Below are 27,092 nucleotides of genomic sequence, written 5' to 3' on the forward strand. Positions count from 1 at the left end.
AAAACAGCACCAATCATTGTTGGATCACTCCACTTTAATTCTCTGTTCTGATCATTTTTTTGAGTGCTTATGGTCTGTTTCTGACCACTGAATATAAAACTTCACTGCAGTAACACCTCATCATTTGAGTCCAGGACAGACTTTAGAAGTGTGTTGAAAACTCAAAGGATTCAAAGAATTCAAATACGATTTACTGTATTTGAGAAGATAACCTGGTGTAGAGCAGGTTGTGAACCAGAGTCCTTTGAGTAAATTATTGAAGGTGTAAGCAAATGGAAATATGCCTAGATTCCTTAATTTCAAACATGAATGGGGTTGTCTGTTCTGTACTAGATACTCTGCTGAGTGGTGGGGATATTGAAATGAGAGGTAACCCTTGTCCTCAGAGGTCACACCGACACTGGGGCCGGGAGAGAGGTTAAAGACAGACAAGTAAGCAGATAACATGAGTGATCTGCAGAGGAGTCTTGCTCTGCATAGGAGAGTACTTGCCTAAATCACTGGTGAATCAAAGAAGGCTTTCAGGAGGAGGAGGTAACTTCTTGGCTACATCTCATAAAATGACTGGTGTGTTATCTAAGCAAAAAGGGTAGGCAGGTAGAGGAAGTTAAACATATGAAAGCACAGCACTGAGAGAGAAGTGTTAAGGAGGCATTGCTTGGTATGGGTATGTTTGGGGAGTATGACAAGAATGAAACTGGAGAAGTATACAGACCCAGATCATGAGTCTTGTATGCCTTCATTCTGAAGATAGCAGTGAACCATCACAGGACTGTTATCAAGAGACTGATTTAATCAGATCACTGTGGAAGGGGTGTGGGGCAAAATAGAAAGAGATAGCCATATATTGACCAGAGCCTGAATTAAAGCAGTAGTAGGAAGGAAAGGATTATTAGATTAAGGATATCTAAAGTAAAATCATTTAAGTGTTTATTTCCTTTTGTTCATTTAAACTTGTGCAGAACTGTTTATTGAACTTAAAAATCAGAGCCTGGTTGCCTTCTTTGGTCTGTTTTTTAGATTGGAAAATGTTCAGTATCCCTACCAACTCTACATTGCTCCTTCCACCAGCAGCACAGAACGGCCAAGTCCCAATGGTCCAGATAGACCTTTTCAGTGTCCAACGTGTGGGGTGCGATTCACCCGTATTCAGAACCTGAAGCAGCACATGCTGATCCACTCAGGTAATGCCATCGTTCCTCTTGTGGCATAAATGAACCCGCTAGAACATTTTATTTTGGAAGTCCAGTTAAAAATAGTAAACAGATGCTTTTGAGTTAGGAAAAAGTATATCTCTGGGAAGTCTAGTGAGAACTGATAAATTCAGGTCTGTTGCTGATTTGTTGCATTGTCAGAAAGATACTTGCTTAATACGTTGGTCACAGGCATAAATCTTCTGATTGGAACTTGGGGCAAGTGTGATATGCACGTGATACACATGAAAGAGACATCAGATACATGTATGTGTGTATGTGAGGGAGAAAAGCACGAGTGCATCTGGTAAAGCAGATGGGCCTGAAAGGTCGTATGTTGGCGTTCTCTGTGCTGGTCTTCTCATTTTTCTTAAGTTTGTAATTCCAAATAAAAAGTGTTTTTAAAAGTACAAGAATTTTATTTCAATTGTGCAATCCTAAATTTCTCTGTGTCCTGAGAAATTTCTCTGTGCCCTATTCAGCCAGCCTTGCAGTATTATTTTAGTGTAAAAAAGATTTTGGATAAATGGTGGGTAGAACATACTTGAACCTTAAGTTCAGTGTCCACGTAAAGACAATAAAATTCTTATGGATAGAACACTGGCCTCTGATAACGAAGAAATCTTTGCTACTATTCTCAGCTGTTTAACTGTCTCACTTTCCTCTTCTTCAGATAGGTCTAACAATCCTGTTGTAACACTAATTCCCTGTGACTTTGTTGAATCAACAGATTATGTTTTGAAGGTTTTTGATATTTTTTTGCTAAGACTGTGATAATGAATTGGAAGAGACCATAAATGCACTTTACATTTCATATATTAATCTCTACATATTTATGTCACTATTACATTAAGTACCCCAAAACTTAACCAAAGATAGTTCTGTTACAATCACTAATTGTGTTCAGAGACGTTAGAATTTTTCTTTTTTCTTCTCATTTTTCTCTGAGATAGGAAATGAAGATTAGATAACTGATCAATTTACACATCTTCTTGATATAAACCTTACTACTTTAATGAAATGAAATAATAATAGGTGAAGAATTGGGGTCTGCTTAAATAAATACTCTTGTTAAATTATATTTTGAAGTCTAAGAAGATTTGGAAGAATTCGAAAATCAAATGGAGTATATATCACTTTGATTACCCGCACCCCCGTGGTGCCTTTCTTGCTTGCTTGCTTTTTTCAAGCACTAGTGACTTTTCAGATGTTTTGCACTTTTTCTAAGATGCTGAATTTGGGACTCACTTCTGCTGATGATTTTTATCTTTTCAGATTATCTCTTGCTACAAAATTATAGTTCAGAAATTTGTGAAGTTTATGGCATTTCCATTTATTTTGTTTTTAGATAATATTTTGTATTGCTTTATTTTATAGGAATTAAACCATTTCAGTGTGACCGCTGTGGGAAAAAGTTCACCAGGGCTTACTCGCTAAAGATGCATCGCCTAAAGCATGAAGGTAAACGCTGTTTCCGGTGCCAGATATGTAGTGCCACTTTCACTTCCTTCGGGGAATATAAACACCACATGAGGGTTTCCCGGCATATTATCCGCAAGCCTCGGATTTACGAGTGCAAAACATGTGGCGCCATGTTCACCAACTCTGGAAATTTAATCGTGCACCTGAGGAGTCTGAACCATGAAGCGTCAGAGCTAGCAAACTACTTCCAGAGCAGGTGAGGTGCACACCGAAAATGGAACCAGGGAAACTGCTTTCTAAACTCTCTCTTCCTGTTGTTAGGGCAGCCTGCTGTGTTTTGTTTTGTTTTTTAATCAGGTTGCCAGCTAATCAATCACATTCCTTAAAAATTCCCACTATCCAATAACACTGATCTCCTGATAAAATTTTCCTAATTCTTCTAAGTATAAACAGTTTTAAATACTTTTATAGTTGGCATTAGAAATCTTTTCCTACAGAGATAGACTACTTATCCACTTGTTTTGGGTTTTGGGGTTTTTTTTGGGGGGGGGGGCGTTGTTGTGGTTTTGTTTTTTTGTTTGTTTGTTTGTTTTTTAATGTAAGGTTAAAGTAATTCTGTAGTAGATTTTAAATAGACCTGACTGGAAAATTTACCATGTCAGATGATATTTGGCGACAGTGGATTACTTCCCATTCTTTGGATGTTGGTTAAATTCTTGACTACTTCTCTCTTTTTTTTCTCTAAATAATGAGAGAAACTTCAGCAGCAACTATAATTGATAGTTTACATCAAATGAAGTTTTCCTCTTTTTCTTTCAGTTTAGAACTCCATACTTTGAATATTAAAAATTTATGATAGAGTTAACCTTTCTGATTTATCGGGTAGCAGAGGATCGGGTTCTAGTTCTGGCTCTGCCGCTCACTGCTGGTATGATTGAACACGTCACTTCACAGATGAAGAAGCTTGAACTTAGAGAAGGATAATGTGTAAGCTTTAAAGATGATTGCTAAGGTCTCCTCTAGATATAAAATTCTGTTGTCTATTTTTAATACTTTATCAGAATTGTACATCTATAGGAATCCTTAGTTTCTTATAAAACAAAATCAAATTTTACACCACCTTTATTTTTTTAATCTTATTTTTCTATAAATTTTTTTCTTGCATTGATTTTGTTTTTCTCTTCAAGCCAGACATTTTTCTAATGTAATCATTTCTGACTCTGAGTGTCTGGTTATTATATCCCTAAACCTATATTATACATGACATATCAAAGTTTGTTCAGGAATAAAATCGTGTCCCAGTTAACTAACTGCACAGCCTGTTTTCTGTATCTTCCCTGTGCTGAGCCCTCTGTCCTCCACTCTTTAACATCTGAAGACTTTTTATAACCGAGGACATCTTAAATTGCTTTGCAAATGAGCAGACTTTAATTTTTTTAATTAATAGTGGACAAATTATAAAATAACCTAAAGTATATTAGTTATTGAGATTATAAAGTGTAATGAACATTTTTGTTCAACAGTAAAGATTTAAATAAAGCATCTTAAGTGGTTTTTTACATTTTTCTATATGGTAGATTGTATATAAGGTCATTTATGCATGAGGATTAGTTTTTTAACTGTATCCAAGAAGTAATAAAAAGCTAGGTTTATATACCTTATAATTAGTGTATAATCCAAGAAATGTTACACATAAGTTATTCAAATGATTTTGTTTAAATGAACATGCTATTTGCGTTTGTTTTGTGCACAGAAACTCTTCTACATAGAAGGAGAAAGGCTGTTTAGGTGTCCACAGTGACACTGAATGTGATCTCTCTCGTGATGGTAGGGAGAATTGATATACTTGGGTTCTAATGGATGGTTTTGGCTCATATTTAGGAAAGTTTAGAAGCTGAAAATTCCTGAGTTATAATCTTCATTCAAGAATTAAAGAATGAAAATTCCCAATCTTGTTTTACAAATCAGGTCTTTTTATTATGTCTTATTTATTCTTGGCTTGAAAATTGACTCCCTGTTTCATCCTTTGCCTCTTACCTAGTGATTTCCTAGTACCGGACTACTTAAACCAGGAGCAAGAAGAGACCCTTGTTCAATATGATCTTGGAGAACACAGTTTTGAAAGCAACTCCTCTGTTCAAATGCCTGTAATTTCACAGGTCTCCTCGACCCAGAATTGTGAAAGCACTTTTCCCTTGGGGTCTCTTGGGCTGACAGAAAAGGAGGAAGAAATGCCAGAGCAGCCAAAGACCAGTGCTTCTGCCGAGGCAACCAGAGATGACCCCCCAAAATCAGAGCTGTCTTCTATAACTATTGAGTAATTTCATAGTTTGGCTTCATTTTTAATTTTTGGAAAGTGCCTGTGCTTGGTCTTGTACATTTGAATTTAATTTTTTAAGCAAAAAAAAGGGTTTGGAAAAATTTCCCTTTTTACTTTGTAAGTCCTGCAACTGATGTTTTATTTTTCATGACTGAGAGATTGCTTCTGTAAGTGCACAATAACATGGTGTTGAAATACAGTAGAAACCCTGAAACTTAAGGAGAGAGAAGCAGTTGACTTCACACTTATATCAGTTTCCTCTTCCATCATCAGGAGTAGGCTAACAACATATCATTAGGTTGAGAAGAAATCAGATGATTATTGACCTTCCTGAAATGAAAGGATACACCAGAAACATACTACTAAACAAATTTGGCAAATGGCCTGAATAGATGTTTACTCCTGTACACAGGACATTGTACAATCTTCTGTAAAGCCTGTTGTTTCTGGAAATATTTATGGTGAGCTTTCTTAAAAATTATTAGGGTGTGTACTTCTGAAATTCCACGTTTTTTTTTTTTTTTTAAGCTTTGTCATTATAATTTTTTATGGTGAAAATTTGGTATTGGGATACGTATTCCCTGTACCTTTATAATAGTACTCTCCAAATTATCTTTCTTCTGTGAAAGACGGCAGAGAGCCACGGTTGAGAAGAGTCAACCTGTGCATGAAGTGACCAGGAATGGGGAATATAGTGTGTGAATCTCAGCTTCATAGGAACTCTTTCATACTGCTTTTCTGGTTAAAATCATTGTTTACCTGGTCTTTGAATGTTAATGCCTGGCTAATGAGGTCATTGCCTAAGTCAGTTTTTGTCTTACTCTGTCAACAGTACTTTCTTTTGCCTATACTTGGCATGATCCCATAAAAAGGAAATATACTGGAGATGTTCTATATTTTATATATAGGTTTGTGTATTATTGAGGATGTTTTCATTCTGCTGTTTGGACAAAATAAAGAATTCTCTGTTAAGGCTATGTTCTTAACCCAACTAAGATTGTTTACAAAATACCATGTGACAGTGATATATTGTCCTTATTCCACAATATTTTTAGACATTGTGAAATGTCATATTGAAAGCAGTTAGTATAGTTTTTACAGAATGTAAGCAATAATAGAGAAGAGACTATAAAGTGATGATCTGTAACTCAGATCTATTTGGGGAAAAAAATTGTTAAGACTAAAGAAAAACTAAAAACCTTAAGGTAATGAATATTACCTCTTGCTGCTAAAAGAAAGTGAAACTTCCTGGTTTATAGTTGAAATACATATGATACTCTAGACTGGAGTATACATTTTACCTGGTGCCGTTAAAGCATCGCTTACCTTGATCCTAAATTTCATGAGTCCATGAACAATGATCTTTTGAGTAACTTTTTTTCCCTATGTATATACCCAGAGTTTAATCATTATGAAGACACCTGATTAGATTAGAAAAAGACAATACAGTTTCTTATTCAAAACACAAGATCTCAGTTTTGTCTGGGTGCTAGACCTCAATAAAAATTTTTTAAGTTACAGTGATTCGTTTCATTTTTTGAATGGCTCATTCTGTAGCTGACCTCTTACTAATGTAAAGTAAGGGAAAGTGAACTCCTTGAAGTTTTTTAGGCTAATGTTCTTTTTGTTTTCATATTCTGCTGTTTTTAACTTGCTTCCAACTCCTCTTCTCACTCAAGAACCTGTTGTTTCCTTTTTCCTCCCCAAATAGCTATAGTACCTTAAGGAAAATGAACACGTACAGATTATGATAGCCTTCCATCATTTATGCTTCTTTATCAGTAGTTTGAATTACTTTTCTTTAGCAAGACTATATGATACTAATAGCAGTACTGCTGTGTCTCAACAGAAAAGGTCAGGAATTTTTATTTTTAATATTATATAGATTCTTTGGAAACTGTTATGCCTACCAGTAGATAAATCTCAAAGTTAATTTTAAAATCTTACATGGACAAGACAAGAATAAGTGAAATTATGACCAGGAGTCATTGTTGCCCTCAGTTCTAAGAGTTATTTTTTTTAGAATAAGGAAGGAAGAAAAGAAGGAAAGAAAATAGAGTTGATGAGAAGATATATCAGAACTTGGAGATTTGTTGATTGAAAGTAATTTAGCATACCCCCTGTCCTGAGGATTTTGTACTGAGAGTCCTGCACAGTTTTGCCCATTCTGAGGTGTTCTGTATTCTCAGAATGTAGGATTGCCGTCACTGGCTATTTTTTCCCAAATGGAAACTTTAAATTTTCATTGGTAATTACAAATTATACAGATTTCCAAGTTTTATGAGACATTTGAACCTACTGTGAAAATGCTTATTGCTAGTTGTCTGTTCCCCACATCTTATCAATATAGGTAACTAACTAATACTTAACATGTGATATAAACATAGGCCTTTTTTTTTCTATTTCAGTGAGGCTTTACATTTTTCTTGATACATAGTTTAAGGTTACTTAGCTTATGGGCCTGTTTAAGAAAGTAGGCTGCAAGAAAATAATTGTATATAGTGTTACTTAGATTTATTTAAAATTCATCTAAGAGAAGGATGCCTGGATGTATAATTTTTACCAGAATATATGGGGGAAAAAATACAAAGATGAAAACCCATTATACTATGTCATCATTAGAAATTACCAGTATAATTGAACATAAAAAAATTCCAGTTTAGAATACCATAGCTATCTTGCTTAAATTAGGCCCCAGAAGGTAACTTTGTGATATTTAAAGGGCTTAAATTTTAGGATGCAAGATAAATTGCCTTTTTAAACCAAGGATTTTATATAATAAAAAGATTTATTTTCATTTTGAAGCTACCAAATAAGTATGCTATATACTTCACAGATGAACAGAGATGTGTGCTCTGATACTGGGTGTTTCAGCCCCTGCAGGCATCCTTTCCACTTTATAAGGCTGTGTTCTAACAGTGCAAGCACTTGGCATGTTAGTGATTGCACTAATTCACAAACAAAAGTTTAGTGCTCTTTTTTTGTTTTTTTTTTAAGGTTTCAAGAAAGGGATGCAGATGGAGGTTATCACCCACAAATAAATTTGAATGAGTATTTCTTACTTTGAAAGTAATCCTTAAGTAATTAGCTATCTATTTAGTTACATTACTAGTTTTTAAAGTTCTCAATTTCAGTGAGATAAAGTGTACTAAAATGTTTAAATAGCCTCATTTATTGTTACATTTTAACAGTTCAGCAACCATTCTGGCTTACAGAACTTTACACTCTGATTCCTTGTTATGACACATGCCCTTAGGTTTTAAAAACAAACAAAACCCTTCCATTTTGTTAAAATATGTTACCAAGTGGAAAGAACTATCTAGCACATCTAATGTACTTATTGTTGGTAACTCTGTTAACTTCTGACTACTGAGCCAGTCTCTGCTGATGTATAAATGGTTCCCTGGGAGCCTTTGGAAGCTGTACTAATTCTTTCAGTTTTTATTTTACCTCTTACTAATTTTTATTCTCATACTTAATCTAAATAGAGGCCACTTACCTAGTTCAGTGGCTTTTATTTTGAAGATTCTCGGGTCACGGTTTGCTTTCTTTCAGCTTTGTAGCCCCTGAGAAATACATTACCTTATAATGTTTATTATGGTTGTGTATGCTAGAATAACCACATGGAGAGAATTACTACTTGATGAATGAACAATCCTAAAATTATAACTGAAAGAACTTTGAGATTTAAGGAGTTGATGAAGAGAATTAGCAACTTTTGTGTGGCATTTACTTTGTTTTCACTCATCCACAAAATATGAAGTCATAGCTTTGGAGTATACATCCTAGTGAGGGAGAGTAGTTTTCTAGTTATTAATTGGGAGGGAAAAAAACGAGAAAAATTCACATCGGGAAGCGACCCAAAGTTGCTGAAAGATACTAAATGCTATTTTCAGTTATTGACAGAGATGATTTAATTTAGATTTTGAGAGTTAATGAGAGAAGCATATATACAAACTTGATTTTCTTTTCTGAATCAGAACAGAATGGTGGATGAGTGCTCAATTAGAGTAACCATATCTATGAGGAATGTTAAAGCTAAGCATACTCCTACAGGCATTAGGTGCAGATCATCCAAATTTAAGTTATTCTTTATTTTGCTTGTACCCATTTTTATCTTTCAGTGTCATTTTTGCCTGACAAAATGTTGGTGACATAGGGTATTTTTATTTGGAAAGTCCTCAGCAAGACTAATTGCCAAAGCAATAATGGCTCACGTTAACAATGAAGTAGAATTAATAGCCAGGTTCAACTAAGGAGCAGATAGCCTATGGCTATTTCATTTTTAGATTATAAACATGCTGAGATTTATTAATGGGGAATTAAGCCTATGTCAGATTATGGGATGACTCTTCGTGACGTTACAGTTGTACTTTTCTTTAACTTCATACTCAACTAATACACTTAGATATTTATACTACATCATAGTGATTATATTTTTATGATAAAAAAGCAAAAGTTCCATATCTTTACAAATAGTCTCTGCAGAGATGTCTGGTGGTGGTGGCATCTCAATTTGACAGTATCTGAAAAATGAGACTGCCTTAAAGTGTACTACATAGCTCACTCTGCATATGGTCCAGGCCAGTTCCAACTAACATCAAGGTTTTTATGTACATAATAGTTTACAAAGAATTTAAAGGTTTGGACTATTGGTTGAAAACAAAAACTTAAAAAAAAATTTTTTTTAACTTAAAATTTTTAAATTTCATTTTGAAGTGCCTGGTTTATAAAAATCAGATTCTTTGATTATTGCCTTTCTCTTTTAAACTGACTTTTTGCTGATTAAACTAAAGCCCTAGGCTCAATTGTGATGATTTATTGATAAAATTGCTGCTTGATGGTGTGAGGGCCCAAGTGTCAAGATTTTATTAAATTGTCCTTGTTTTTCCAAATACCAGTCTAACCATATCCAAATTTCATCATTCAGGTAAGCAGGTTAAAAAATCATCCTGTGAATGAATGTTCAGATTACCAAAGTACATGGTCTGCTGAGGAAAGGTCAGTCTTCCCTAAATTAATTGTATTAGTGGAGGTTGTATTCACTTAAAGATGGGCAGCCTTTCGTGCTGTTCCTAGAAACACATGTTTTTTCTCGAAAGACTTTTTTTCGTAATTTCTGTAATAGCTTTCTCTTATTTCAACCATCAGTTTAATTTTCAAGTTGACAAATGCTATGTAAAGTCTCTCATGCTGAGAGTGGTCTGTTGAGTTATTGAAAGTCGCACTGCTGTTCATCTTTCAGGTACCTGAAGTGAATGCCATCAGCTGAATCAGGAGTAGGATCATAAAATTTTAGTCATTTTCTTCCTTATACAAAATAATGGCTTCTCGTGCTTATATTTCAAGATATTTTTTAAAAAGACCACAGCCCAGGGACTTCCCTGCTGCCCCAGTGGTTAAGACTCTGAGCTCCCAATGCAGGGGGCCCAGGTTCGATCCCTGGTCAGGGAACTAGATCCCACATGCTGCAACTAAGACCTGGTGCAGCCAAATAAATGAATAAATATTTAAAAAAAAAAAAAAAAAAAAAGACCACAGCCCCTACTAGAGTACAATTTGATCTCAGTTCACATCCCAATAATATGTTTGATATCTCTCTTGTTGCTGGTGCCTCCTGTTGCATCAGATAGAGATTGCCTGCCTCTTTGTAGGACACCCTCGTGGCACCTTATGTCCAGTTGGAAGATGGCGTATGGCTTCATTTTGTGCCTCTGCTATCTTCTCAAAAGCCATTTTATAAAAATCCTAGGTAGCCTATTTTAATATTTAAATATATATATATTTGTGAGAGATACTTTTAGAACAGACTTTTTTTTACTTTAAAATTCCTGTATTCCCATTTTTAACAGTAAATTTAAACTTTCCAGAATTTGAACTTTTTCTGCAGCAGCATAATGAAAAAGTCAATTTGAGATAATAGAATGTAATTCAGTGATAGAAGAGATTGATGTCTGGTTATAGGAAACAGAAGGGAAGGGAAAAAAGTTGTTTTGATGTAACAAACGAATTTTTAATAAAAATGTTTTTGTTTCTGTAATTTTGTATTTGCTGCTACAGTAGCTCAATATTTTACAGAGCTAACATATAGATCTGGCTCCATTCAGAAACTGGAGTACTTTCTAGTACAACCAACCTAGGAGGAAGGTGTGTACCACAGTCTTCCAGAAAGGTGACTGGCGGCCCTGTTTAGCTGATGCATGCTTTAAAATGCTCCTGTATGTAGCCCAACATCACGGAAGTGTGGGAGAAACTTTTATCTTGCTAATTAATAGCATTATGATTCTTTTTGGGCCCTGGCATTTTGTGAAACCCTTGGGGGAGGGAAGGTGGTGCTGGAGAAGAAATGTGAATTAAATTATGTAGAAGGATGTTTTCATGCTTCTGTCCTCTCCTAGAACCAGAACAACTTTCGTATCTGTGCCAGGCTCTAGTTCACCAGCTATGTATCCAGTTATCATCTCATTCACATTTGGCTTTACTTGGTGACAGTGGCCATAGCTAAGTTATTTGGCATGTTTGACTTTCAACAGTAACAAAAATGGTTTTGGATTTTATTTCCTAAAAATGTATACGATGTCGAAACTTTACATTTTATATACTAGTATCTGGCTATTAGTATTTTACAGGAACCATGGTTCTTGGTGACTACATATATATATATATATATATATTTTTGTGACTTTTTTGTATACTAAGTGCCGTTTCAATGTTACAATCATTTTTAGAGTTATTGTAATCAATGTGAATATCATGTTTTTTCAAATCTGTTCTGAGCCTATAGTGTTTGCTTTGTGAATATATGTGTATTGTATATATTCTGTATAGTAACATTGTACTGAAATATTAGCTTGTTTGATATAAGGAAAGTATGTATTGAGTACTTTTTGCTAGTTTGGTTGTTTAATCTTTTTTAAAAAGGTTTAATCTTTTTAAAAAGCAAAAACTTTAAACCGGCCTTTATTACATGGTCACAAATAAAGTTGCAGTTAGAAGGGAATGGGCAGGGAAAAAAATAGTTTTGAGTGTCTTTGAATAGAAACAAGACTAAGTTTTTAAGTTTTGTTTGGTTCCCTTCCCCCCTTCATTAAAATATCTTATTAATGCTTTATGGAATAAAACTTCCTGCTGTTGTCATTTACTGTTGGCTGGAAGGAAGAATTGCTGCTGCTGCTGATTGAGGTCAAGTGGATAAGAAAAGTCGTCAGAGTAATGCGTTTCTTAAGCAAGCATCCATTGAGTGTGTACAGACCAGAGAGTGCTCTATGAGACAGTACACATCAGCTTCCTGGGTAGCTAAGAAAAGAGTTCATGAACACCATCCCTGAAATCGAAAGGAGTATAAAGGAGGCTAATAGAGAAAGTCATCAAACCCCAGAGCGACTGAGCCAGGTATCTTGTCAGAGCTGCTTTCCTGAGTGCTGGACTGCTTTCTTCTGAGGTTGTGCATTATTGATTAGAGACCTGTTGGTGATACTTCTGTAATATCTTACAACCAAGGAGTAGAGATGGTACTTCGTGGGGGAAGCTGCTCTTCGCACATGTGAGGAGCCTGTGCAAGCCCTGAAGGAAGGCCGTCCTACCTGTAGGTTCCTCTTGCTATGGATTTTGACAGTGAGTGGACTACAGAGTGAGAGTAACAGGCAGGGGAACTGTTCACTGACCCCAGGTACCAGCATCACTTCAGTTCTGGGAGGAAATGGGTAAATTTTTAAGAAGCATTTTCTGTTATTCCACGAGCGTGTTGAGTATTTTTAACAACAGTTTACCAGACTACTCAGGTCAGCAAACTGCTGGGGTCCTCAGTAGCCACAGCCAAAGGTGATCTTCTACAAATGCAGAAGGCAGCATCCATAGAATCATGCCCTATAGTTTATTAGAGACCAGAAAGATTGCTTCTGGAGAATGATACTTAATGTGATAACCAAAGGTGTGTGTATCCTTGGCACGTGGCACAGGGATTGAGAGCTGCTTTTCTGGACAGAATGTTCTAAGTACTAACCCTGAGAGATCTGCAGACATACTGAGAGTATCAGTGGGCTATACTTGCCAGTAAACATCAAATCCCAAAGTGTAACATAGTTCCCTTTTCACATGGGTAAACTTTTATACAGATGGGAAAACTAGGATGGGGTAGTCCATCCAGAAAGAGCTTCCTCATCAGCAAAAGGATGAGAACTAGAGTTTAAACAGCCATGGAGAGGAGGGGAAGCCCATGTTATTAAACTCTTGGTTCATTTACTTGAATTCTTATACCAAAAATACTGAATTTCTATACTCATCCATTTTGTAGATAAACAAGTCATTGCAGAGGCTGTGGGCAGAGTTGTCTTTAGAATCCTGTCAGGCTTCCATGCAGCCCCACACCCTTCTGTCTGTTCTTGCCTATGTTTTTTGGGTTTTTTGTTTGTTTGTTTTCCACAGCTAACATTTTTGGCTGCCTTTGGCTGAAGTCTAAATGACTGAATAAGTGAATGAGTGAGTCTCACTGACCAGAGAACCTGAGCATCCACACATACCCACAGCCTCTGGTGAGCCTGGCCATCTAGAGATCCTTGGGAAGGCTGCTTTAGGACAAAGAAGAAAAGGTCACACCAAATAGAGCTCCACTCGTCCACTCTAATCGAGGGGCCGGGGCACATGTGCTCTCTGGGGTGCAGGCGTCAGTTGGGCATACAGCAGGACCTGTGTGCGTGATTGATAACTTGTCCAGAAACAATTCTTGATTGCAAACAAGTCTACCTGCAGGATGATCAAAGATTCCTTTTCAGTATGTGTTACAGCTTATAAAAGGCTAGCACTGTGAGTGACTTGGTCTTCAAAGCCCCAGTGGCATAGTAACAAACATGTGACCTGCACAGATAGTTGGCACCCTTCCTACCCACTGTGAAAAGGCATAAGGTCCACCCTGAAACCTCCCACAGGGCTGGAGCCCAAGAGGTGTTGAGCTGACAGAGCTCTGTGCTCTGCCAGGCCCAGTGATGGGCAGAGACGCCAAGAACTTGACCCAGTCAGTGCCAGCATCAGAGTTCTTCGGGGCAGTAGCATTTGGGGAGAATCCCTTGGGCAGTGCTGGCAGAAAACATGAGTTCAGTTATGGAAGTGGGTGTTTCTGTCTTTCATGCCAGGGCCTAGTTCTGAAGGAGAATCAGGTTAACTTACTCTTGTGATGTATAACAATTGCACGTGACCTTGTACTATGTAAACTTCTGTAATAACGTGTGCTTTTACCTAGCTAAATACCACCTCTGGACTCTCCTTCCCACCCCTGCTGGTAATAACATCTATTATTTTCTCCATCCCTACTGCTGGTACTTAATTGGAGCCTTTGTTATTGCTGGCCTAGCAACAAAAACAGCCCTGTCTCCTGCCAGGCCCACTCTGGTCCATCTGGCGTCATCTTTTAGTTGGGTCACTGCTCTACTTCAAATCTGCCTTCTTTTCTCTTGGGAAATGGCCCAGCCTGCTGAACTTGGATAGCTGTAGTTGGACTTCACAGCACAGATCAGGCTTCACCTGCTCTCAGAACCCACCCCTCAGCCCCTACTCTCATCTTCCTCCAGTGTGGGGATGCGGTCCCTCCTGTTTAGATTTTGTTTAGCTCCCAACAAGCCACATCTCAATCACATCATCTTGTAATCTTACTTCATGGGGTGATTGTGAGAATTAAAATGAATTATATGTAAAATGCTTAGAACTGTGCCTAGTGTGTATATCAGTCAGTTCAGTTGCTCAGTCTTGTCCAACTCTTTGCAACCCCATGAACTGCAGCACACCAGGCCTCCGTCCATCACCAACTCCCGGAGTTCACCCAAATTCATATCCATTGAGTCAGTGATGCCATCCAACCATCTCATCCTCAGTCAGCTCCTTCTCCTGCCCTCAATCTTTCCCAGCATCGGGGTCTTTTCAAATGAGTCAGCTCTTCGCATCAGGTGGCCAAAGTATTGGAGTTTCAGCTTCAACATCAGTCCTTCCAAAGAACACCCAGGACACACAGTGTGCGTATAGTAGCCACTGGGTGTATATAATAAGTCCTGTCTATTTATTACTTGTCTTCCTCAGCTGACTTAATTCTTGACGTCAGAGACTGTGTCTTCTATTTGTATATCCCCTGCAGTGCCAAGCACATAGTAAAACTCAAAAAATGTTGAATAATTGAATGTTCCAGGAAATGCTCACAGGTAACTTTATGCTCACCAGGGAACTTTAGGACAGAATGCCAAGAATCATGTCACCCGGTAGCTTGCCTCCATTCCCACTTCACCATATACATCAGAAGCCTACTCATCCTTAAGTGAAGGTCTGAAATGTGAGGCTGTAGGCAGTGTAATCCCTAAGTCGTGTCCGACCGCAGCCCCATGGACTGTAGCCCAAGCTCCTCAGTCTGTGGGATTTCCCAGGCAACGAGTATAACTTCAGATATAATCCTCAGAACAACTGCCATCAGCCTGACCAAAACTTCCTCAAATTATCTGAAACGCTGGTCCTGCCGTTTTTCTCCCCTTGTCGGGTTTACTCATCCATCAAGTCCGCAGCTGCACTGGCTTGGGACTTGCCTATCAGGTTCACAGAGCATCCTATGCTTCTATTACAATGGTAATTGAGGATTTAAAAGCAGTCCATTAGTTTTGGTTCCATTAGGACAGGGCCCTTACCCATCTCTTGTACTAAGGTGTCCTTGGGGCCGCGGTTGATTGAATAAAGCCTCAGACCTTAGGAATTAACAGTTTCTGACTTGAAGAATTCTAAAACTCATAGATAACTGCCCTGAGAGAACCACCAGAGCATGTGCTTTGCAGATTTGGAGGGCTCAGAGAGGACATGTGGAGGAGGGCCCTCCCTGTCAAGAGGCCTAGGATTTGTGTGAGTAGAAGGGGGAGGGGGGTGCGGGCGGGCACGGGAAACGGCCCTGAGCATGGAACGGGGAGTGTCCACGGGTGACAGCGGTTCAGCACCCCCGAAAGGATTGAATGTTGGAAAGCAGACTGGGGTAGGATCAGAGAAGGTCTTAAGAACCTGAACTGAATCCCGTAGGAAATAGAGAAGCATCACCCATTTTGAGGCAGAGAGCTTAATCAGAGCTGGCTCTAGAAAGATGAACCAGTGTGGAGTAGGATAGAGGGCTTACAGGCTGAGCTGAGATCACAGAAGAGTTACGTCAGTAGTTGAGGGAAGCACTCAGAGGAGGGGGCCCTGAGGGGCTAGACAGGGGTCTAAGGAGGGCTTTGATGAGACCTGGGCCTGGGATCTGAAGACATGTGTCGCCTCTGGACAGTGGACAAGATGCTCCTTTTCAAGCCCTCACAGTGCCACTTCCTTGACCTTGTCAAGTTCTCAGGCAGACTCCCCTTGTTCCTGAGGAGGAACTCTGTATCCTAGACAGTAAGAGTCGGGCAGGGTTCCGAGCTGGGTTCCAGAGCTGAGCTCAGAGTGAAGGTGAGGAGAGGTTTAAGAATAGTCCTGCAAGAAAAGTTACATAGCTGGAGGGCTCTCTTCTAGCAGAGCCTGGCTTCTGCTGAACCAGGTTGCTGGGGCTGAAAGTTCCCCTTCGCTCTGCTTCCTACATTCCGTCTACTTTCCTTCAAGCAGATTGCTGCACAGGGCACTGTTCTAGGCACTGCAGACAGCATGGAACGGCGCAGCAGAGACCCTGCCCTCGTGGAGCTCATCATCTTGGGGGGGGAAGGGGCTTGGCCAACGATAAACAAGATGAAGTGTGGGAGTGGGCAGGGGAGCAACTTGAGGTATGCTGGCCGAGGTGAGCAAATGGCCAGTGAGCCGGCTCCAAGCACACGGGGGCCAGGGCGCTGCATGCAGGGGGTCACCAAGGTCAGGGGTGCTGCCCGGCCTGTTCAGGAAGGAGGCCGGGCTCCTCCCCACCTACGTCTCTCTGGGAAGAAGCCAGAGGAGCAAAGGCTGTGCCAGGAGATTATAAAGGGAAACTGAGAACAGAGGACGTTTCCACGTGTGATGTCTTTTCCTGGACAAACTCAGAGGAAGTCTGTTTCCCCAACACAGGCCAAGGAACGGGTTGCTCGGAGTTAGAAACTGAGCTTAAAGGCCAGTGATGGCAGCAGCTGTAGATGTAACATCTTAACGCAGCTGAGCTCCTTCTCCAATCCAAATTTTTGGCCTCTATCTAAGATGGCATTTAAGAGACCTCTGCATGTGTCAGATATCCGGGTGCAGCCTTTCCTGCCAAGATGGACTGCACACAGGCTCCTACGCACACGGCCCAGAAACAAGGTGTAGACCGCCAGCGTGTAATCCCCGTTCACCCAGGAGATGGGAGGTGGCTTTTGTAATACAGTTGCTCTCCACTCAAGAACCTCCTGACAGGCGAGCAGACATGCGTGACTGCCCAGACAATCTTACTGCCCCCCCGAAGAGGTACAAGAGGGAGGTCCAGGGCAAGGAGGAGGTTTAAATGCAGAAACATGCACTGATGCGTGCAGTCCTGCTGAGTATGTGCCAGGTGCATCCATGCACAATTTCTAGCCAGAGTTGGGGTTCCACAGCACCCCCAGCCTCCCAGGTACAACCATATGCCATCTGTGAGAGCTCACATCCACTGTCTGACGTGGCAGGGCTTTCCACATGGTCCCAGGAGAAAGACTGGCACAGGTCAGCTTTGGAGAAGGCCTCACTTTGTCTTGCATGTTGTAAGTGCCACAAAGCAAATGTATAGACACATACACAAACACAAAGTAAGGACAAGTGAAGAGGGCCGGCTTCTCTACCTCAGACAGGGTCCATCTGCAGCTCTGGTCTGCCCGTGGCCTTGGAGAGCTGCGTGCCAGGATTCCTGCCTGTCCAGCACCCCTTTGCCAGGGCTGCCGCCAGGCCCTCCCTCCTGGGGCCCCGAGCCTGCACCCCTGAAACACGTGAGGCCAGAAGCCCTTCTGTGCCCCCACGGGAGCTGACACCGCCCCCCTGCCGCCACTACCTTTCTGTTGGCAACAGCCGCCATTCCAGAGCGAAACAGTTCTAGCCGTGTACTTGCCTCTGTTTGCATGCACCAGGTGTGGAAGGCTTTTCCCCAACGTGCTGAATCCCTTCCCACCTGGATGCTCGCTTGGTCCCGAGTTTACCCAAGCTGTCATGTGTGCGTCAGCGGATTTTCTGGCTCCTCTCCCACCATAAAGTGTAGACTGAAGTGAGGGTGGAGGGGTGAACAGAGCCAAGAGCAAAGGAAAAACCTAGCGGCTCAGTGTGCCCAGTCGGAGCCAGATGCCCCCCCCCCCCCAGGCCCAGCCCACAGCGCCTGGGCTCCAGCACCTTGGAATGCAGGCCTCTCCCTGGCTGCCCACACGTCACTCCAAGTACATTACATAAGCATAATCTGTTTTCAGCAAAGATGTGAAAGTTTGGTCCTTGCTTCCCAGAATTTATCTATAATGCAGTCTCATGAATAATCTAAGTACAAATAGAAGGGGCTCACTAATCCCAAGGAGAATGAGAAATATGTGGGGAGGTCAAGTCTGAACATAACTCAGACTGAGTCCAAGATAATGTTAATCTCGGGTGACAGGAACATGTGGTAACAAATGTGCTTAAGACCTTTCCAGAGCCAAAACCTCATCTGTGAGTTGCTGGGCACTGGTAAGTTTTCCATGAAGCCATCAGCTCTGCCTCCTGCCTCCTGACGTTTTCTCCACCCCCTCTCCCCCGCTGACCGACACACAGGACAGACAGGTGTATGGGCATCTGAGCCGCTTACTTCCCCAGGCCTCACTTTCCTCCCCAGTTACCGCAGGAGCAGCTCTGGCCCCCCACCGCCTGGAGCAGGCCTGGCACACACTGAGAGGTCAGTGTCCTCGGAAAGATTCGGTCAGGAGGGACAAATGCACACCTTGAAAATGGACTCATGGGATAATCTATCTGGTCACAGTTAAAAAAAAAAAAAATAGGTGTAACACCTGTAACAGGTGTGACCTCAGCACGCTTCCTGCCTCTCACTCTCATCCTCAGCGATGGACCACAGGTGATGCCAGCTGCTGGTGGAGGAGTGAAGCTCCTCAGCAACTTCCCCAGACCTTGATATGAACACGACCGAGAAGTCAGAAAACAGCCCCAGGGAGAAAAGGCCAACAGGACCATTTCCACATATTATCCATGTACGCTCAATCGTGTCCAACCCTTTGTGACCCCATGGACTGTGGCCCACCAGGCTCCTCTGTCTGTGGGATTCTCCAGGCGAAAATACTGGAGTGGGTTGCCATTTCCTTTCCCAGAGGATCTTCCCAAACACAGATACATTAAGTGGGATGAAATAAATCCACGCCTTGTAAAAGGCCACCCAAGGAGCTTCTGTGGGCCCTCTACTCATCCCCCCCCCACCCCAAGAAGAAAGAAAAGAGGATACTGCATCCCCATGGTAGTGACGATCCCAAACCCCCTGGGCCTCCCGTAAACCTGCTCCAGCCTGAGTCTGCCAAGCGAGGCGGCGCCACGTGCAGAGGTAGCGTCTGCCAGCCTCTCCAGGATGGTGGGCTTCCCATGGGGACCACTGCCCGGGAAGTTCACATCCTGGAGTGAGTGGCCTGGAAGAGGAAGCACAGCACGGTCCCCCAGAAGGCTGCCTTCACGGGGCCCACACGTGGTGTTCCCACACTTGGCAACACAGGGTTCCGTCTGCTGCAACACAGGGACGCGAGAGACTCACCGTGAATTGGGTGGGAGAGGGTCATGGAGAGAAGTTGCCCACCACGCCTTCCTTCTGGACGTGGCTGCTTCAGCCACTGCACCTGTGACGTGCAGAGCGTGGGTGCCCTCTGCTGCCCTCACCTAGAATGGGCCCCAGGGTGGAAGAAATCTCTGCCTTTAACCCAAACTTACAAACTATATATATGTACGCATGTGGTTGGCTGCACCATGCTAAGTTCACCAGGTCTTAGCTGCGGCACATGGAATCTCTTAGCTGCAGCGTGTGGGATCTAGTTCCCTGATCAGGGATTGAACTTGGGCCCCTTGTGAGCACAGAGCCTTTAGATCATGAGGGAAATCCCAAACTTACAAAATATTTATTAAGCCTAATCAAAAGGCTTTTGTTTACAATAAATACCCAGTGAAGACAATTCAGACTGTTAACCACTCACATATTTTTCAAAAGCCCTTAAACTAGAATGAGATGGACCGTCTTCTCAGCTCTAGGGGTGAGACTCCCCCAGGTCCTGGTTGAAAGTCCCTGTCATTGGTGACCAGAAGTACTTCTGTCCCTCACACATGCTCATTTCGTGGCTCGCTCTTCGGAAGAATCTTGAGAAAGGGGATTTCCTGGACTCAGCTGGCTTTCCGTCAGCCCCCCTTTTCCAGGCTCTCCTCCAAGCCCAGGTGCCCCATCACTTTTGGTCTCTGTTCCTTTTGCTCCAGCTTCCCCCACAGCCAGCCAACGCTCAGCAGAAATGGCTCCAGGGAGGAAAGTGGGGCCAGAATAATTGATCTTTCTGAATCACAGGTCAGAACATGTTGTTTAGCTGCCCAAAGGCGAGACCTCAAGGAAACATTTTCTCCCTCCAGTCCACGCTAGCCTCGGGCAGGGGGACAAGGGAAAAGCAGATGGTTTGGCCCCTGAGAGAAGGAAATACCCAGGGGCTGCTGGGGCTGGCCAAGGAAATGGGGACGGGAAAGATTTTTAAATGCTGTAGGAGCCCTTCCAGAGCCCAGCTAGCTCATTTTGACCTCGTCCACGTGTGCCTGAGCCAGGGAGCTGATCACCGGGCAAGAGGTCCCGGATCCCTGAGGCTTCAGGTGGGGAGTGCCTTGCTCCCAGAAGGCAGTGCAGGACGTTACTACACAGTGGCTGGAATTCATCCTTCCTCTTTTCTCTTTTTTTTTTTTTTTCTCTCTCTCTACTTCTTTTTAAATGTAGTTGTTTTTTTCTTTTTTTAAAAAAATAATTATTTGGCCACATCAGGTCATAGTCATTTCTCAGCCTTTTGGCTAAGATCAAGTATGGGGGCTTCCCAGGTGACTGCCAGTGCAGGAGATACAAGAGACTCAGGTTTGATCCCTGGGTCAGGAATATCCCTGGGAGAAGGGAATGGCAACCCACTCCAAGCCTCCCTTGTGGCTCAGCTGGTAAAGAATCCACCTGCAATTCGGGAGAGTGGGGTTCAACCCCTGGGTTGGGAAGATCCCCTGGAGAAGGGAAAGGCTACCCACTTCAGTATTCTGGCCTGGGGAATACTATACAGTCCATAGGAATGCAGAGTTGGACACGACTGTGTGACTATCACTTTCAGTTTCCTGTATCCTTGGCGGGAGTATCCCATGGGCAGATGAGCTTGGCAGGCTAGTCCGTGGGGTCGCAGAGAGTTGGACATGACTGAGCTACTGAGGAGAGCACATGGGATCTTTCATTGTGGTGTGTGGACTCTAGAGCACGTGGGATTAGTTGCCCCATTGCATGTGGGATCTTAGTTCCACAACCAGGGATTGAACCCACATCCCCTGCATTGGAAGGCGAATTCTTAACCACTGGACCATGAGGGAAGTCTGGATTCTTCTTCTTTCGGAGGAACCCTGAAGCAGATGCTCTGATGAGGAAGCAGTGATGGAATACACACACAGCACTCAGCGCATGACGCCCCTTATTACTGACCCCTCCTAGATACCATGGGAGCAGCTCCCTACCCCCGCACGGACAGCAGTGGGAGACATACAGACGCCCAGCAGGGCAAGTGTGTGGACGTGGGTGTCCTCGTACCTGGAAGTCTGTCTCCCAAGGTTAAGCAGGTTCCTACCGACCAGACTTTTGAGTTTCTTTCCAGCTGTGAGATTGAATGGAGGTGTCCTCTCAGTTCTAAAACTCAGGCAGCTATTATCCCACCAAATAACAGTGGGGGAGGCACACAGCCATCCTGCCAGGCACCCGGAAAGGCCGCCAGCATAGGCCCAGGAGACAGGTGGCCAGATCCGGGGACCCCACACCTCCCAGGAACGTGAACCCCCAACCTACCACTGCCCATTTCCCCTGTCACGAAGGGCACAGGCCGGCCCTCGGCAAAATCTTGTTGAATTGACTACTTCCTTCTCCATCTTCCCTCTGCTATCAATAAGCTTGTTACCATCTTCTTGCAAGTCACGTGTTTCAAACATAGATTTCAATTTTCTCTAGTCTGTTTGTACACATTTTTCCTGCCCTATTAGTTATCTGGACAGTACTTAGGTTATGAAATTCAAAGAGGTATTGGATGCCCTGTTTACCCTGGGAGCTGGTGGTCCCTGACAGGAGAGAGATGGAGAGACCTTCCCCACCCTTCTCTCTGGACCTGGTCCTTCTCGCCCACCCCACCCCAGCCTCCTTCCCCCGCCCCCCTCCACACCCCCACCACACACAGCTCTTCGGAAAAAGAGCACAGGCTAAGGGGAGAAGAGTTTCCTTTTCGAGTTAAACAAGTCCGTATGAAGTTCCAGCAGAGAGGTCTGGCGGAGAGACTGAGTTATTCTGGACCACAGGGGTGTGGGCAGGGAAAATGCTGATAACCTCAAGGTGAAGGAAGCATGTGGTGGAGGGAAGCAGAGAGCCAAGGGGAAGGGCGAGCTGGGCTTGCACCCCAGGAAAATACACAGCCCTCCCACTGGAAGGTTCTGAGACAATGGAACAGACAGACAATGGGGTTGATTCCACCTTGCCTGGAAACAGTCTGGACCCTGACTTTTTAGGAAACAGCTGGAAGTGAGGGCAAAGGACAGACTGAACAGTCTCCCAGATGCAGGCGCAGGGTAGTGATGACATGGGAGTGTGCACCCTCTGAAGACAGAGAGGGGAAAACATGATGGTACAGACTGAAATCCTCAGAGCTGGGGGGTTTTCACCAAAATGCAGGCATTGCCGTAGGCATGTCAGACCCTGAAGCATCAGTGCCTCCTCAAGTGCTAACCTGAGACTCAAGGCTCAAGGCTGCTCTTTCCTCAGCCTCTCTCTTGCGGTGGGCGGTGGGGTGGTGCAGACAGCCTGAACTTAAAGACAACCTAAACCCAGGCCTCCCTTCAGGCACAGCCTGCTTGCTCCTGCTTTTCCTGATGTTGTCAGAGTTAGCTCACCCTCCTTCCATCCGCCATGAGCTCAGTGGGCTAGTCCCGGGGAGGAGGTTGGCCACCCCGCAGGCCTAGAGGAAGGGCCACTCACTCAAAACCTCTCTGACAACGTCCCTCCCCAGCGTCAGTGCCCGTGTTCGTCATCTTGTGCAAGGACTCTTTGGACCACCTTCTAGGTAATACCAGGATGTAAGCACAGGTGATAAATATTTAAATTCTGCTCTGGGGTTTGATCTCATCATCTGAGTGGTATCTGGTGGCTTTCCAAGCTCTGTTCCTGATTGCCACCCTAAGGAATCCCAGACCAGCAACCAGATACCTGACCTGGCAGCATGTCCCCACCCGCTTCCAACAGACACTTTCCCCCTCCCTCCCTTAGCCAACCACCTTTACAGGGCAAGAGGAGACGCCCGAGGGCTCATGCAAACCCAGGAGCATCCTCACCACCTGGGACTTCGCTGAGGCTCCTGTCCTGGGGTGCTTCACACCCTCCCCCCACCCTCCTGTCTGGGGAACCTCGGGTAAGAGCAGAAACATAGCCCCCTGCTGGCCCTGGGTAGGTCACGGGGTACTGTGGTCCCCGCTCTCAGCCCGACCCTTTAGGATCTGGGCTGAGGGGAATTTAAACCCAATTTCTTGCTAGTGGAGCTAGAAGAGCCCATCAAGTCCAGTAAGAAAAAAAATTACCTAAAAAGAAATAAAGTGTTTTACTTATACACACAAATACACACAGTGAACCCCACCCTGGGAGCCGGTAAGACATTCTGATCCTGGACCCGGCTGACGTCCAGGGCCTTCGGGCCTGGGCTTCCTGAAGACTGCGACCCTGGGGGCGCCACCAGCCCCACCGAGGGGTCCCAGAGGCCACACGACAGCTGCTTCCGTGCTCCAGGCAGACCAAGCGAAGCAGGCCAGCTTGGAGCGGGGAGGTTCCGTCCTCCAACGCGCCTCCCGGCACAGCCGGGTCCTCCTCGCACAGCCGGGTCTTACCCCCCACCCCCACCCCCATTTACGAGGCTGAGCTGGAAGAGAGCACCCCCCTATCCGCAGTCTCGGGGATCAGTTCACAGTCTGGGTTCCGGGGCCCGAGGCGGGGTCGTGCGGAGCAATCCAGTCCTCGGCCCACAGGTGTGCACCTGGGGTGACCGCGGCTGGACCTCGCCTCTATACACCGATCTGCTCTTTAATCCAGTCCCGGAATACAGGGAGCCTCGTGTACACACCGGGCTTGTTCCTCTGCGCGCAGCCCTCGCCCCAGCTCACCACGCCGGCCTGAAACATCCGCCCATCCGCCTCCGGGCTGGACAGGGGGCCCCCGGAGTCGCCCTGCGGAGAGAGCAGGCCTTGGAAAGGCGTGCCTCCACCCTGGTCGCCACCCTCAACCCCGCTCCCACCGTGCCAGCTCCGCCCCCACCCCACGTCCCCACGCGTCCCCCCGCCCCCTGCGTCCCTGCCCCACGCCCACCTGGCAGGCGTCCACGCCACCGCTGAGGTAGCCCACGCAAATCATGCGTGGGGTGATCTGCTGCGGCAGCAGGTGCTCACAAGTGGTCTGGTTGATGACCCGGATCTCGCCCTTCTGCAGGATCATAGCCCCCTGGCCTGCCGAGGAGCAAGGGCAGACATGGGCAGCTCGCCAAGCTGGGCCACGGAGGCAGGACCCGGGTCCAGGGCTGGCGGAGCCGGACACAGTGGTCAGGGTGTCCTGACCATCGCCGGGGGGTGGGGGGGAACCCTGGGAAGGCGTGTGGGAAAGGAAGGGACAGAAGCACAGACACGAAGCCCCCGAATCCCAGCGGAGGGAGCAGACCCTCGGCCCCCACTCACCGGCCTCCTGCGTATGGCCCCAGCCGGTGACCCAGATGGCCTTGCCGGTGGGGAAGGTGTGGTCGGCCGCGGGCAGGCAGATGGGCCGGATGGTGGCGCTGTACTCCACCGGCCGGTCCAGTTGCAGCAGCGCGATGTCGTAGTCGTAGGTGAAGTCATTGAAGAACGGGTGCGTGATGATGCGCTGCAGCCCGCGCTCCTGCACCCCCGGGGCGCTGCGCTTGCTCTGGTCATGCAGGCCCAGGTAGGCCGTCCACACGCTGTGTTCCGAGTACCTACAGCGGGCAGCGAGGGCCCGAGAGGGAGGCCTGAGCCAGGACCCCAGCCAGATGCCCTGCCCCAAGCCTGCACCCACTCGGAGACAATGCTCTGAGGCCTTCCTTCCTGCGGCCCTCTCTCAATACACTCTTATCTCACTACTAAAAATATCTCCCTTCTTATGAACCTACCCTTCCTGCCCGGAGAGATTCTTGAGAGTCCTTTGGACAGCAAGGAGATCAAACTAATCAATCCCATAGGAAATGAACCCTGAATATTCATTGGATGCTGAAGCTGAAGCTCCAATACTTTGGCCCCCTGATGTGAACAACTGACTCACTGGAAAAGACCCTGATGCTGGGAAAGAGTCCGGGCAGGAGGAAAAGGGGACAACAGAGGATGAGGTGGTTGGATGGCATCACCGATTCAATGGACATGAACTTGGGCAAACTCTGAGAGATGGTGAGGGACAGGGGGGCCTGGCGTGCTGCAATCCAGAGACGTGACATGGCGACTGAACAACAGTAAGCAGGATGAAAATAGCACATCAATCCAAGTACTTCTCTAGCGCAGCGGTACATATTTTAAGTACCAAATAAGCTGAAAAGTAGATGGAACTTTGTTTCCCAGGTTTGTAGATGGTAGAGGGATGCAGCAATTCTAACCATTGCACATAGGAGGACTGAACCCATAAGGACAAGACCCTGCTGTTGCTGGGAGACAGGGAGATGCCAGCAGGCAGAGGTGGAAGAAGAGGAGAACTTGAACTGGGAGGAGGGCATAGCAACCCACTCCAGTATGCTTGCCTGGAGAATCTCCAGGGACAGAGGAGCCTGGCGGGCTACAGTCCATAGGGCCTCAAAGAGTCAGACATGTCTTAGTGACTAAACAACAAAAAACACCAACAGGGTAAGTACCTTGATAATGGAGAAAGCTGGTGGACATCACCCTAACCAAGGAATCAGACTTTTCTCCAAACGGTCCTCCATTGATGGGGACTCGTGTACTTCTTGAGAACACATCACCTGTGCAGCGTTTCCTGACCAAAAAAATATTGAACCTAACTCTCCTCATGAAGCAACAACCAGGAAAATCCACATCAAGAGACATTCTGCAGAACAGCAGCGAGGACTTTTCAAAAATGCAATGCCATAAAAGAACAAAAATTAAAAGGCTGGGAGAGACTATTCTAGACTTAAAGAGACGAGCATTGTAAAGCAACTACTCTCCAATTAAAAATTTAAAAAAAAAAACAAAAAAACTAATGACTAAAACAAAGCATATCCCTTGACTGGATCCTAGACTTTTTAAAAAAACCTATCAATACCGGGAGAATTGGAGGAATCAGAAACCAGGCCATATGCCAGCTAATTTGCTATGTCAGTGCACTCGTTTCTGGGTGATAACTGTATGGTGGTGACGTGGGAGGATTTCCTTGTTCCTGGGGGAGACCAGTGGCTGTGCTTAGGACAGAAGCGCCATGATGGCTGCACCTAACTGGGAAATGGCTCAGAAGGGTGTATGTGAACGTCTCGGGAAGCACGGCTGAGATGTGACCAGCACGCTGGATGACTATAGTATCTGAGGGAAGAAAGAATCTGAGAAGACTTTGGTGTCAGTCAGCAGAGAGGGCCTGGAACTTCCAGAAGACAAGAGAAAAAGAAGCAGGGGAAGAAAAGACAAAGTGTGAAGCCCCCTGCAAGGTCATGAAGAACGCTGGTCGTGCCGAGGCAGCGAGCGACACTGCGTGCTGCACCGTCACACGCACATCGGGCTGGATGGCTGACAGGGAAAGAATCAAGAAGGTCACGCATCAAGAGGTAACTCAGCGACAGCTTAGACAGCAGCACGAAACACGTGCAGTAAACCCATTCCGTTGAGACTTGAGTCAAAAAGCAGAGGTCGACCAGTCAACCAGAACAAGCACTCTTCCAGAGGCTGACATGCTAAGTCATCCTATCCCCAGACACCCCATCAAAGTGGTCATGGGCCACCGACTCAACCCAGCAGCCTGTGCTCTTGACACA

General features: G+C 44.5%; 2 protein-coding genes across 13 annotated transcripts in view; one reads left to right on the top strand and one right to left on the bottom strand.

Moving 5' to 3' along the window:
- The window catches only part of ZBTB44 (zinc finger and BTB domain containing 44), a 52,377-nt gene extending 45,922 nt beyond the window's left edge, over positions 1 to 6,455 (top strand). For 7 of the 12 annotated variants that reach the window (XM_061166566.1, XM_061166579.1, XM_061166573.1 and 4 more), the window contains 3 exons: positions 1,021 to 1,184; positions 2,571 to 2,871; positions 4,657 to 6,455. In XM_061166566.1, coding sequence (XP_061022549.1) covers positions 1,021 to 1,184; positions 2,571 to 2,871; positions 4,657 to 4,936 — 745 coding nt within the window. In that variant the 3' untranslated portion in view covers positions 4,937 to 6,455. Of the gene's footprint in view, positions 1 to 1,020; positions 1,185 to 2,570; positions 2,872 to 4,368; positions 4,443 to 4,656 lie in introns of all 12 variants that reach the window. The other 5 variants (XM_061166593.1, XM_061166594.1, XM_061166591.1 and 2 more) reach the window with 5 other exon arrangements.
- Positions 6,456 to 23,668: 17,213 nt separating this feature from the next.
- Positions 23,669 to 27,092, bottom strand: part of ST14 (ST14 transmembrane serine protease matriptase) — a 37,335-nt gene continuing 33,911 nt past the window's right edge. Inside the window, exons 17-19 of the mRNA XM_061166596.1 lie at positions 24,808 to 25,082; positions 24,446 to 24,582; positions 23,669 to 24,306 (exon numbers count right to left, since the gene is read on the bottom strand). Coding sequence (XP_061022579.1) covers positions 24,145 to 24,306; positions 24,446 to 24,582; positions 24,808 to 25,082 — 574 coding nt within the window. The 3' untranslated portion in view covers positions 23,669 to 24,144. The remainder of the gene's footprint in view (positions 24,307 to 24,445; positions 24,583 to 24,807; positions 25,083 to 27,092) is intronic.

Source organism: Dama dama, chromosome 2 (genome assembly GCF_033118175.1).
Source record: "Dama dama isolate Ldn47 chromosome 2, ASM3311817v1, whole genome shotgun sequence".
Lineage (NCBI taxonomy): Eukaryota > Metazoa > Chordata > Mammalia > Artiodactyla > Cervidae > Dama > Dama dama.